The sequence below is a fragment of the Schistocerca gregaria genome, chromosome 3 (assembly GCF_023897955.1).
Source record: "Schistocerca gregaria isolate iqSchGreg1 chromosome 3, iqSchGreg1.2, whole genome shotgun sequence".
NCBI lineage: Eukaryota > Metazoa > Arthropoda > Insecta > Orthoptera > Acrididae > Schistocerca > Schistocerca gregaria.
Genome location: NC_064922.1, coordinates 652512100 through 652525854, shown reverse-complemented (window position 1 = coordinate 652525854; position 13755 = coordinate 652512100). Strand labels below are relative to the sequence as shown.

Below are 13755 nucleotides of genomic sequence, written 5' to 3'. Positions count from 1 at the left end.
GTTCACTAAAGATCACCCTAAAGCAAAGTGCAAACTGGATAAGTTACACATTCCCAATTCAAGGACTAAATCCAGGCTAGCCAACTTACAGGATATAACCCAGTCTGTAAATATCTGTAAACCAGAGTAGTAATCTGGAAGGTTACTTAATGATCACTGCTAGGCAACTCGTGGATAGCTGCTTTTAGAATTCTTTGGTAACCGCTGATCACTTCACTTCACTGTAATCACAATTCAATTAGTTATTGTGGAGATATGTAGCCTCCTGATACTAACACCATCTGTCACAGTCACTTGCGCAAGCCACTTCTACTCTTCCCAACATCAGGTTGCCCTGCCATCACAATAATGCAGACAAATCATAATACAAGAGTCTATAAATATATGATTCACACACCAGCAATTTTAATAAAATTAACGGCTCATGTCTTTGTCACCCTTCATTTACCAATGTAATGTAGATAATACTCACTAAATAATACAAGGGTGATTCAAGTGAAAACCTTAAAACTGCTATAATGTTTTTCATTGTAACACTGAACAAAAAACTTACATGTCCTTTTTCATTATAGTCTCCCAGACATTGAACACATATATTCGACCGCTTCATAAGTGCATAGATACCATGATGAAAGAATTATTTTGGTCATATGTTTAGCCATTCATGGACTGCAGTTTTCACCTTTTTGTTACATCTCAAATGTCTGCCTCCCATTGCGTCTTTGAGTGTGCCAAACAGATGAAAGTCACTAGAAGTGAGGTCTGGTGAATAAGGAAGATGTACCAGACATTCAAATTTAATTTCCTGAATAGTCTCAACTGTCTTACAGGGTCAGGTTTTATCATGGTTTATCAATACTCCTGACGTCATAAATCCTCATCATTTACTCCTGATTGCAGGGTGAATAAGAAGTACTGGTTAACATCACTCCCCTATCCGTGTAATGCTCCAAAACTACTTTGTTTATGTCATAGAAGAGAATAAGCTTGAATTTACCATCAGTTTTTGGTTTCAGCGATGAGCCATGGTGCCATTCTTTGCTTGACCTTTTCGTTTCTGGTTGGTGACAGGGGACCCAAGCCTATAACAATTTTTCACAGAAATGCTTCATCTTCAACATGGAAATGATGCATAAGTTCTTCACAGGTACCAACACGATGGTCTTCCAATTTGGCAATCAACTGACATAGCACCCATCTTGTAGATACCTTATACGAAATGCAGTACATTGTGAACAATATTCTGCACAAATGCAGTACATTGTGAACAATATTCTGCACTGAACCAGTACTAAAGTTCACACTTGTGGCTGTTTCAGAGTTACACATCTGTTCTCCTCTACAAGCTCCTAATGCAACATTCTCGTCTCGTCCATCACTAAGCGGTGACGCTGCTCTGGGCTTGGGGAATCCTCCACAGATGTTAAACCACTTTTAAACTTCCTACACCACTTATACACTTTCTCCAATAAGAAACATGAATCACCATACTGTGCTGTCACTCTGCGATGAATATTGATGGATTTGACACCCTCACTACACAAAAAACGGATCATATATAGCTGCTCAATTACAGTGCATACTGACAGCTTGTTGTGAATGCTGCTACCTTCTCCTGCATTTTAGCATCACTTTGCCACATGTCAGTCACTTTTTAAACTTGAGGAACACTACTGCCAACTACCAACACAGCACACAAGTTTTCGAAATTTTATGGAACTTTTAAGGTTTTTATTTAAATCACTATGATATATATCTTGACTAGAAATGATGGGTCCCTATGACTTTTTAACATTGTTGCACCTGAAGATGTAGCTTTAGGCTGCAAGGCTGGTTGCATGTCAATAAACAACAATTTCACCAGCTTTCAGTGGAATTCTTCTTAACATCATGCTCTTGAACAGCTGTAGATGCCCAGTACGTAAAATTATTTATAATCAAAAATTACTTATAAGCAAAATTATTTTTAATCAACATACCAAGAATAAGGAATCAACATATAAAAAGTAAGAAAAAGCTGATAGAATGAACAGTATGTTTACAAATTTTGGGCTGGAGATGAGCAACACCAAGACTATAGAAATTACCATCAACAGGGACCAATCTCCTATTACCCAGGAAACACTAGAGGGACACAGAAAGCATTCAGTTATTGCGATTAAGTCAGAAAACATTCATGGGACAGCAAAAAACCACAAAAAGCAAAAACAACCTTATACAGCACATAATTTGTGCCCATTCTCACTTATGGTTTAGAGCAATAAACCCTACTGATAAAAGACGACAGCAGAATTAAGGGAGAAAAATGAGATTCATAAGACCTATGAAGCAAGCTACTAGAAAGGACAAGATAAAAAATAATCTGAACAGGAATGTAGTTGGCATTGAAATCCCTGTTACTAGTTCAATAAATAAACACAGACTGCAGTGGTATGGGCACATTATGAGAATGGAAAAGAAAATAACAGCCAGATGATATTGTGGGATAAATGGACAGCAACAGTAGATCTATGAAGACAGGAGTAGATAGTGAGGGCTTGTACATCACACCAGGGAAACTGGAGCTGGGAAATGGTGGTGGTGATGATAATGATGACATAGAAAATAAAGTAACATTTAAATCAGAGGACGAGTTGATAGGTCTTTGTATGTAAAACAGTTGATGACACATATTAAATTTCTACAAAAGTAAATGAACAAAAGAGCAATAATGGACTGGAGTTTTTGTAGTCAACTAAACAACTGTTTTCTTTTTCTGATATACCTAAAACAGAAAATTTACAATCAGTGTGTATTACCAGTTATGCTTTGTGGGAGTGAGATACAAGCTTTTAATGTGAAAATCAATAAAAAACAAGACCTCTGATGTATCTAAAACAGACAATTTATAATCAGTGTGCATTACCAGTTTTGATTTATGGGAGCAGATATGGACTTTTAAGATGAAAATCATTTAAAAACAGACTTACTGAGGAAGCAATGGAGAGGTGCATTATGGGAATTACTACAAGAAACAGAAGAAGGGATAAGAGAGAGGTGACAATGCAATGAACTGTACAATTTTTGGGGGGGGGGGGGGGGGGTAATATTATGAGCTGGAAATGAAATATAAAGCACTCAGCTGGAAACATCACATAGCCCAAACTAAAGGCGTTATTAAGGGTCATTCCATTTAGAAAATATGGTGAGTGCTGAACAAACATGCAAGCAAGCTCAATATGTAAGTACACCTCCAGTGATATTGCTCTCAAAATTTTGGCACTACAAGCTGGTTGTGGTAATTCAACCAATATAGGTAAACAGAAAAGCAATGGCAAAATCTCCAAAAAATTCTAAAATTGAATTTATAAAGCAAATATGCACCGAAGGGCTCTTACCATGAGCTGACTGCCATGGAGAAGATCTCTACACATGTATTTGTAAAAATATGCATTTAAAACATTCCATTTTTATTAAGATTAAGCCTGGTTGTCACATTAAATTTAGTGGAGCAGAATATTTTAATGGACAAGTCAACAAAAAAAGATGATCATTTGGTGATTATAGGTGGTGGCAACAATGTAAATAAAAATGAAAGCAAGAGAACCCTGTGATATTTTTGAAACTTGTTCCCAAAACTAATTAGTATAAATGTCATTATCATAGATATGCAGCACATCATGGTCTGCCACATTGGTTTTGAGTTAATAAAGTAGTACAGTTCTACAATTTTAAGCTAAAAGCTGTGTAATAAGTTTAACTGTGTGCATTTGCCAGACCTAAGTAAAATGACCTGCCATACTAATACGAAAAGGATTTTCATTATACAGATGAGAGCCTTGAAGATCACAGTGTAAGTGAAACAAGGAACAGCTTGTAAAAGCCTGTTTAGCAGTTTCTGTATTCTGCCAGTTAGGCTACGTGTATGCTAGAAACCATTATGCTAGTGAAACAAGACACTAAGATCACAAATTGGAACACACAAATTCACAGTCAAGTATAAAACAGACTTCCATATAGCTGATTGGAGATCAACTTTAACACCAAAAAGCCCATACATCCAAGGGGCTGTCTTTTTTTTTATAATTTTCTACCAAATATTCATAAGATGAGACATGAGACACTTGTAAAAATGATTCAAGCGACAGCTTATCCATAAATGCCCATATAACTTAGATATAATATGAATAATAATTAAGTAAGAATCCTTCCAAGAAACAAGTATAGAATAAATTTCATAACAAGTGTCCTACTGTTCAAATTATTTTATTGTAGCTTATTGTAAAAAATAATGCTATAATTTATACTTTGCTGATACTTCCCATGCATGTAAAATTACATGTTATGAGCAGAAAATAAATTTGAAATGAGAAGGTAATTTTTTGTTGGTCATAATAAAAACACTTCCATTTAGTGACTTGTGTATAGCAGTAAATCTGCAGAAATCACAAGATGAAGTGCAGACAGAGATGGAGGACTCTTAAAATCACTTTTATTAGAAACACAATAACAAATTGCTTACATATAGCTGTTACTGAATTTGACTGAGTCAGCCATCTTCACACACCTAAATTGTCACAGCTTTATTGTTTATTGATCTTTGTCCATCATTTATCACAGGTGTCAACACTCTGTTTAAAGCTATACATATGGTTCCTTTATATTGCTATTCACCATTTCCCCTCAATAATATTAAGTATTTTATGTTGTTCAGCACCCTTGTATTCAACTTCAGGTCACTGTAATTCATATTCATTTTTTGATAATGCAGTGTTATAAGTTCAACAAATTTAAAAATGTTTACTTGGTGATACAGTGGAGTTGATACCTAACAGCATGTCAATTTTTTCACAGGCTGATCTGGCTCTTGATGATGCTCCAGTTTGCATGAGGAAAGGAGTTGCAATGATAGACTACATTAAATTCTGTAATACATTAAGTGGATTACGCAAAAAGACAAAAACACCTGGACCTGAAGATTTCATGAGTCACACACATTAGTGGTGGACTTCCCTACATGTCCATGATTTCACCTAGTCTTAATGTGATGGATGTTATCTAAACGATTGCACCTACACAGCATGTAAATCAAGATTTTGTACAAAATGTACAAGAATATAAATCTTTAAAATATCAGATCAAAAAATAAAAATAAGACTGTATTCATTCAGAATTTGTATTAACAACAGTTACTCAATGGATCAGTCTGAAAAACTTTCATATATAATTTTTATAATCATTTATACATTAATTACAACTATCAGAAATTGTGCAGTAATTAATGTTGTATTTCCAATTACATTCAATATCCAAACATGACCTCTAGATTTTTTTCAAGTTACATTCCTTCATTCATCATGTTACGCATATCCTGCAAACAAGTATAACTGTTAATGATTTGAAAATAGTCAAGGTATGCAATAACAGATTTCAAGCAGCAGCTGGTACGGTATTAACAATTAATCATCACAATACTGCTACAAAAGTATTTATGTTGAGCCAGCATAAACTAAACATACAAAAATTAACAGCATAGCTGACATTAAATCAGTGCTGTGTATCTCCTATTGCAAACTTAATACCTACATGACTGTATTGAGGTTTATCATAGAACAGTCTATGTACCACAGAAGTTGAGCACTGTTTGTAATGAGCATCGCTACTTTTCATGCAGCAGATAGGAATATTGAATTTTTCAATCTACATGATCAGGCAATTTGGAAGGAGTGCCTAGCAAGTTCTACAATTAATTTTCTTTTGAATCTGGACGAATTCTAAATGTGTTACTTCATATATGATGGGAGACTTCTGAAGACCCTTGCACTCACTTTGAGTCCTGCACCATGATGCAAATTCTAGATGGCGAATATTTTCCTGTTTCCTTGGAGTTGCATAAATTACAATTCAACCAAAGCTGCATTTTATTATTAATATCAGAGAGCATTAAAGCATTTTTGGTCCATACCTTTTACTCTCCTCATAACAAGATGTCAGTTGTATTAATACTTATGACAATGTGGTAGAAGATAACCTACTACCAATTTCTTAAAGAAACACTTGAAGTGACAAACATTTCACAGAAGTTCAGGTATAATATTTGACACGAAAAGAAAGAAAATTAAAAATATACTAAGAAACTTATGGCAGATGGATTGTTGACATTAGCAAATGTGCAGGAGTGTCATTGACATCTATACTGGAAATTTGTTTGATACTTACCCATTCATCCCCATTATCTCTACAGTTAGGTCTCTCTCATCCTGGGGCCTGAGTGACTAGTCATTCCTTTTTAACTCCATTAATATACCCCTTTCTCCTCCCGATGAAAAGACTCTTACTTTTTAAAGCCAGATAGTGCATCCCTTTTACTTTTATATGTCTATTATCAATATTACACGTTTCGTATCCTGATGGTAAGTATTGTTTTACAATCATAAGTAAAAAAAAATAAAATAAAAAAATATCTAGTCAAGCAAAGTACTCCCATCCATTTTTACTCTTATAATTATTTATATTAGTAGGTGTGTGTGTGTGTGTGTGTGTGTGTGTGTGTGTGTGTGTGTGTGTGTGTGTGTGTATGTATGTATGTATGTATGTGTGTGTGTTTTTGTGTGCGCATATGCACATGTAAGCATGCCAGCACACACATGCTTTCATTCCAATTGATCCGTAGTGAGGAGGTCCTCCAGGCTGTAGAACATGCCAGAAAAACAATAATACACGACAAATATTTACAACTAAAACAAATACACTTATATACCTTCCACAGGTCACAAGTGGAATGATCATTCTCTCTCTCTCTCTCTCTCTCTCTCTCTCTCTCTCTCTCTCTCTCTCTCTCTTGTTCTTTCTCTTTTTCTTTTTTTCTTTAATGAACACTCATTTACTAAGATCACTTTAATGTACTGAATCTAAAATTTGAAAAAAAGTGTTTTTTAATTATAAACAAATAAGAAGAAATAAAAACTTTGAGGTTTGCCAATGACATTGTAATTCTGTCAGAGATAGCAAAGGACTTGGAAGAGCAGTTGAACGGAATGGACAATGTCTTGAAAGGGGGATATAAGATGAACATCAACAAAAGTAAAACAATGATAATGGAATGTAATTGAGTTAACTCGGGTGATGCTGAGGGAATTACATTAGGAATTTCATTAGGAAATGAGACACTTAAAGTAGTAAAGGAGTTTTGCTTATTGGGGAGCAAAATAACTGATGATGGTTGAAGTAGAGATGATATAAAATGTAGACTGGCAATGCCAAGGAAAGTGTTTCTGAAGAAGAGAAATTTGTTAACATCGAGTATAGATTTAAGTGTCAGGAAGTCGTTCCTGGAAGTATATGTATGGAGTGTAGCCCTGTATGGAAGTGAAACATGAACAATAAATAGTTTGGACAAGAAGAGAATATAAGCTTTCAAAATGTGATGCTACAGAAGAATGCTGAAGATCAGGTGGGTAGATCACATAACTAATGAGGAGCTATTGAATAGAATTGAGGAGAAGAGGAGTTCGTGGCACAACTTGACTAGAAGAAGGGATCGGTTGGTAGGACATTTTCTGAGGCATCAAAGGATCACCAATTTAGTATTTGAGGACAGTGTGGAGGGTAAAAACCATAGAGGGAGACCAAGAGATGAATACACTAAGCAGATTCAGAAGGATGTAGGTTGCAGTAAGTACTGGGAGATGAAGAAGCTTGCACAGGATAGAGTAGCATGGAGAGCTGCATCAAACCAGTCTCAGGACTGAAGACCACAACAACAACAACAAACAAATAATAGAACTACTACAGTACTTATTTACACTGAAAATCCTTTAGGCTTCTCTTAAACTGAATTTCATTGGTTGTTAAACTTTTTATTGTTGCTGGCAAGTTATTGAAAATGCACATTCCTGAATAGTGCACACCTTTTTGTACAAGAGTAAGTGACTTTAAATCCTTGCGAAGATTGTTCTTGTTTCTATACTGATTCCATGAACTGAGCTGTTGGTTTGAAAAAGTGATATATTTTAATGATAAATTTCATTAAGGAATAAATATATTGGCAGCAGTAGTTTGTATCCCTAGTTCCCTAAACAGGCCTCTGCAGGATGTTCTTGAGTTCACACCACATACAACTCTTATTGCTCTTTTTGTGCCTGGAAAACTTAAGCTTGGCTTGCTGAATTACCCCAAAACATAATACCATATGACATTACAGAATAAAAGTAAGCATAGTATGTCAGATTTTTCATTTTTATATCCCCTATGTCTGACAGAATTTGCATTTCAGATATAGATTTGTATATATGCTTCAGCAGTTCTGTGGCGTGCTCCTTCCATGTGAATTTATTATCAAGCTGTAATCCTAAGAATTTAACACTGTCCACTTTTTCTATCTGCTTGTCATCATATGTTAGGCATTTACTCGTGGGACACCCCTTACAAGTTCTGAACTGCATGTAGTGTGTTTTTCAAAGTTTAGTGTTGTAGACATTAACTCTCAGACAAAATTAATGCAAGAAAATGAATTTATCATATGTATAATGGGTTCAAACAATGTGGCAAAAAATGAAGCAGAGGTTTGCGTGAAAACCCTGCAGAATTTTTTTACAAGCTAATAAATGCAGAAACACAGTAGTTGCCACACTTCCTCATAGGCATGATCGGATTTATAGTTCGTGTGTAAACAAAGTAATTCGGAAAACAAACATTAAAATAAGGAAACTGTGTTATCAATACGCTATGTGCGATGTACTGGATATAAGCAAGCTGCATCGAAATCTGAACACAAAACATGGAATGCATTTGAACTATGAAGGGAAAAGGTCTGTTTGTAATAGTGTTAGTGAAATAATTAAAGAAAGACTTGTAAGGGATAGAACAATCTATCAGCTTCCTGGTCATCCTTCCAACAACAGTGAGGAAAACAAAATAAAAAAGACAGAAGAATGAAAATAAAACACTGCTGATGTTCCTAATTTAAACTAGAGGTATGTGATGCTGTAAATATGATTCCCAATTACCAAATCGTGAATACGCCCAAACTAAAAATGTATCACCATAATGTGCAATCCCTGCGTAATAAGATCAATGAAATTAACGTACTATTAACACATGAACTTAATGATGTCTCAGTGTTATGCATTTCTGAGCACTGGCTTAACCCAGAATTAATCCAGAATACGAAAATAAACAAATTTGTCTTGACTGCTTACTACTGCAGGAAAAACAGCAAGCAGGGTGGAGTAACAATTTACACAAAGGATAATGTAGATTTTATTACACTACCTGACTTAACTAGGGCAAATGTTGAAAAGGATTATGAAATTGCAGCTATAAAAATTACTCAGTTCAACCTGGTTATTGCTACTGTTTACCGATCACCATCCAGGAATTTTGAAATTTTCTTAAACAAAATGGAGTCATTGCTAAATAAAGTAAATAAAATGGATTGTGAATTGATAATCTGTGTTGACTTCAATATTGACTTCCTCACGAGTAGTGGAAATAGGGAGACCATATTGAACCTTGCAACGTCCTACAATTTAAAGGTTGAAGTAAAAGCAGCTACCCGAGTATCAGAAACTTGGCAAACAGCTCTTGATCAGTTTGTACTCAAGAAGAGTTTACACAACACCTCACTAAAAATTTTCAATGCAGGTTTTAGTGACCATCTTGCTCAAATGTTAAGCATAAAAGTACAAGGCAGTATTATTAACGTGTCTTTCAGAATAGCACATCGAAATTATAATCAGCATTATTTAAACTACTTCAACGACTTAATACAGAAAGAAAAATGGCTAGGAGTGTACAAAATGAAAAACATAAATGAAGAATTCAACACTTTCATTGATATATTAACCCAATTTCTTTGAACTTGCATTCCCACTGAAAACATTAACCATACGAGGGAACACTAGAATAAACAGCTGGATTACAAAGGGAATAAGGGTTACATGCCAGAAGAAAAGACTACTTCATGAAACAGGTAACTCAAAAAATTCCTCACCTTTAGTATGCGCATACTATAAAAATTACTCCAAAATATTAAGAAAAGTAATAAAAGTAGCAAAAATAATGCATAATGATGAAATCATTTATAATTCAGCTAATAAATCAAAGGCTATGTGGAGTGTTATAGAAAAAGAATGTGGAGAATACAGACAACCTTGCAAAAATATAACACTATCACATAAAAATAAAAAAGTAACAAACCCCTTAGAAGTAGCCAACACATTTAACAACTTTTTAACAGGTGTAGCTGATAATATGTTACAATCAAACTTTAAGAGCATCCAGGCAAATGAATATAAAATAAGTGCATGTAGAGGATCAATGTACATCAGTTCTGTTTCACAAGATGAAGTAGCTAAACCAATAAAACGACTAAAAAATTCCAAATCGGTAGGTATTGATAGTATACCTGCAACAATGTTAAAGAAGAGTGCATCAAACCTAATTGAAGTACTCACACACTTATACGACTGCTCACTTCAGGCAGGCATTTTCCCTGATGTGTTGAAAACATCAAATGTTATTCCTGTACATAAAAAAGGGGATAAAGACAATGCAAATAACTACAGACCCATCACAATTTCCTCCGACATCTCAAAGTACTGGAAAAAGTTATGTATGAGAAACTTATGAAATTTATAAATAAAAACAGCATCCTATGTAATGAACAACATGGATTCAGAAATAAGAGGTCAACAACAACTGCTGTCTATGAGTGCATCAATTCCATCCTAAACCTGATGGACAAAAAACAGGAAACAATAGGCATCTTTATTGACTTTTCAAAAGCTTTTGACATGGTGAACCATGAAATTCTGTTATCAAGGCTAGAAAGATATGGTATTCGAGACAGAAAAGAAACTTACATTTGACTCAAATCAACACAGCACTGTGCTACATAGGCACTTTTCACATGGTAGTTAAGCTTTCTAACAAACTTCCTGAAAACATAAAAGCTATCACTGAGATCAATACATTTGGAAAAATCTCTAAAGTCATATTTACAGCATCACTGCTTTTACTCCATTGAAGAATATTTAAATTTATGAAATGTGTTATATAAATACTTACGTGTAAAGTGTATTATTGTAACCTTAAATATGTATGCCTTGAAATGACTTTCAGCCTTTATATTTATAACTTGACTTGTCCAATGTCTTATGCATAAGCTGCTCTGTAGACAACAGGACCAATAAAAAATACAATACAATACAAGTATTGGTTAGGAACCAGTGATTAATGTCCACAAATATTTTATTAACTGATCTTTCTAAAACTAGACTTGATTTGCTATTTATTGCAATGTTTGTATCATCAGCAAGCAAAACAAACTTGGCATCTGGTAATGTAACTGATAAAAGGTCATTGGTATACACAATAAGAAGTAAGGACCCTAAGATGGAACCTTGTGGGACACCACATGTAATTAATTACCAGTTGGATGTTGCCTGATAGCTTAATACATGTTTCTTTCCTAGTAACACCCTTTGTTTCCTGCCAGATTTGAAGCATTTTGCAGCGTTTCCTGTTACACCATAATATTCTAATTTACTGAAAAGGATATCGCGATTTACACAGTCAAATGCCTTTGACAGATCACAAAATAGACCAGCTGCCTGTACTTTTTTGTCTAATGAATTAAGTACATTTTCACTGTAAGTGTAGATAGCCTTCTCAACATCAGAACCCTTTAGAAATATGAACTGCAACTTTGACGGTATGTTATTTGTGAGAAGACGGTTATTAAGCCAATTGTACATTACCTTTTCTAACATTTTTGGGAATGCTGACGAAAGTGAAATTGGACAGAAATTTGATGCTATTTCTTTATCTTCCTTCTTAAACAGTGGCTGAACTTCAATATATTTCAACCATTCAGGAAATAGTCTACTGATAAATGACTGGTTACACAGGTAGCTTAATATGTTACTTAACTCAGAATCACATTCTTTAATTAACTTTGTTGATATTTCATCATACCCACTAGATGTGTTTGATTTTAAAGATTTTATGATGGGCATTACTTCTGCTGGGGTAGTGAGGGTCAAATTCATATTATGGAAGTTACTTGAAATGTCTGGTCTGAGGTATCTCATGGCAGCATCTACAGAACCTGACAACCCCATCTTTTCAGTAACAGTTATAAAGTGTTTGTTAAAAAGTACTGCAACACTATATACATCTGTCACTAATGTGTCATTTACTCTTAATGCTATTTGTCCCTCTTCATGTCTGGTTCTACCAGCCTCCTCCTTCACTATATCCCATATTGTCTTTATTTAGTTCTCTCATATAACTATATTTTCCTTGTAATATAGTTGCTTTGAAGTCCATATTACAGTCTTCAATATTTTGCTGTTTTCTTGTAATGTGCTATAGCATCAACATCAGAACTGTTTCAGATAGACAGATAAAGTTTTCTTTTTGTTTTACAAGATACCTCTATACCTTGAGTAATCCACGGCTTCTTCATAGACTTTGCTCTAACCTTGGCTAGTTTTGGGGTAAAACAGTGTTCAAATAAGGTGAGAACTTGATTAGCAAAAGTGTTATATTTTTCATTCATCCCATGAGCACTGTAAACATCACTTCAGTGAATGTATCTGAAGGGTGTCATAAAATAATCAATTTTTTGCGTATTGATTACCCTCTTGAGTTCAGATTTAACAGATTTTATATCCTGTTCAGTATTAACATTTAACAGAAGGAACTGCATGTCATGGTCCTAGAAGCCATTGATTATTGGTTTTCTACTATAATTTTGTTCATTGGACTTTTCTCGAAAGACATTATCAATGGCTGTTTGTGAGCAATTGGCTACCCTGGTTGGGGACTTTACAGTGGGAATTAAGTTGATTGATAGTGCTACTAACTCAAATAAGTTCTTACTGGAAGAGTCTTTAAGAAAATCTACACAGCAGTCATCAGCACCCACAATTTCTTTGTTTTTGGTTGTTAAATGGACCACTGCAGTTTCAAGGTGGTTTATGAACAGATTAAAGTTACCTGCAGATGCTCGATATACACTTAATATTATGAAGGATTTTTTATTAAGTTCTACTTCTGTTGCACATGCTTCCAAATGCTGTTCTAGGTAATTTATGAATGTCTATGTTCCTTAATTTATGATATTTCCTCATCAGTGTGGCAATTCCTCCTTTCCCCATTTCTGCTCTACAAAAGTGAGATGCTAACCTACATCCTGTAACACTTAAATTTCTATACCAGTGTTAAAAATTCGCAACCAAAAGCTGTTTATGCTGATGTAATAACCTAGAATTATGTTTTTTGGTTTCTTTCTCAAACTGAATGTTTGCCTCAATCCTAACCTCTCTTAAAACTTTCTGTCCTCCCTACCCTAAAACCACTGGTATTTTACCATTCATGACTGTGCCTCCCTCATTGAACTTTCCTGCTGTTTTCCCAGCCAGTTTACCCTTCCCTTTCCTTTGAGGTGAAGGCCATGCCTAGTGTAATCCCACCTACTGAGAGAATCAACAGGAACCACACCAAAGTGCGACCCTGAACCTGACATAAGCAGCTGTTTCAGCTCCAAATTAACTCTCCTGACAAAAGAGTTCAAATGACATTGGTCATGGAACAGATGCAAACTCAAAACTAGTATGCTTTGATGCTGATGCAATCTTTGCCAGTTCAGACTCTATACTGTACCCAGGATCTCTGTCAGTACTATCACCTGGCTCGCCCACTATAACTATGGTGACTTCCTTAGTGAAATCTTTTCAAAGTGATTGTAAATCCTCTGTCACCTGCTCC

At 34.9% G+C, this 13755-nt stretch overlaps 1 protein-coding gene across 1 annotated transcript in view; it reads left to right on the top strand.

Moving 5' to 3' along the window:
* The window catches only part of LOC126356108 (myosin regulatory light polypeptide 9-like), a 96308-nt gene extending 91010 nt beyond the window's left edge, over positions 1 to 5298 (top strand). The window contains exon 6 of the mRNA XM_050006808.1: positions 4834 to 5298. Within this exon, the coding sequence (XP_049862765.1) occupies positions 4834 to 4980 (147 nt within the window). The 3' untranslated portion in view covers positions 4981 to 5298. The remainder of the gene's footprint in view (positions 1 to 4833) is intronic.
* The last annotated feature ends 8457 nt before the right edge of the window (positions 5299 to 13755 follow it).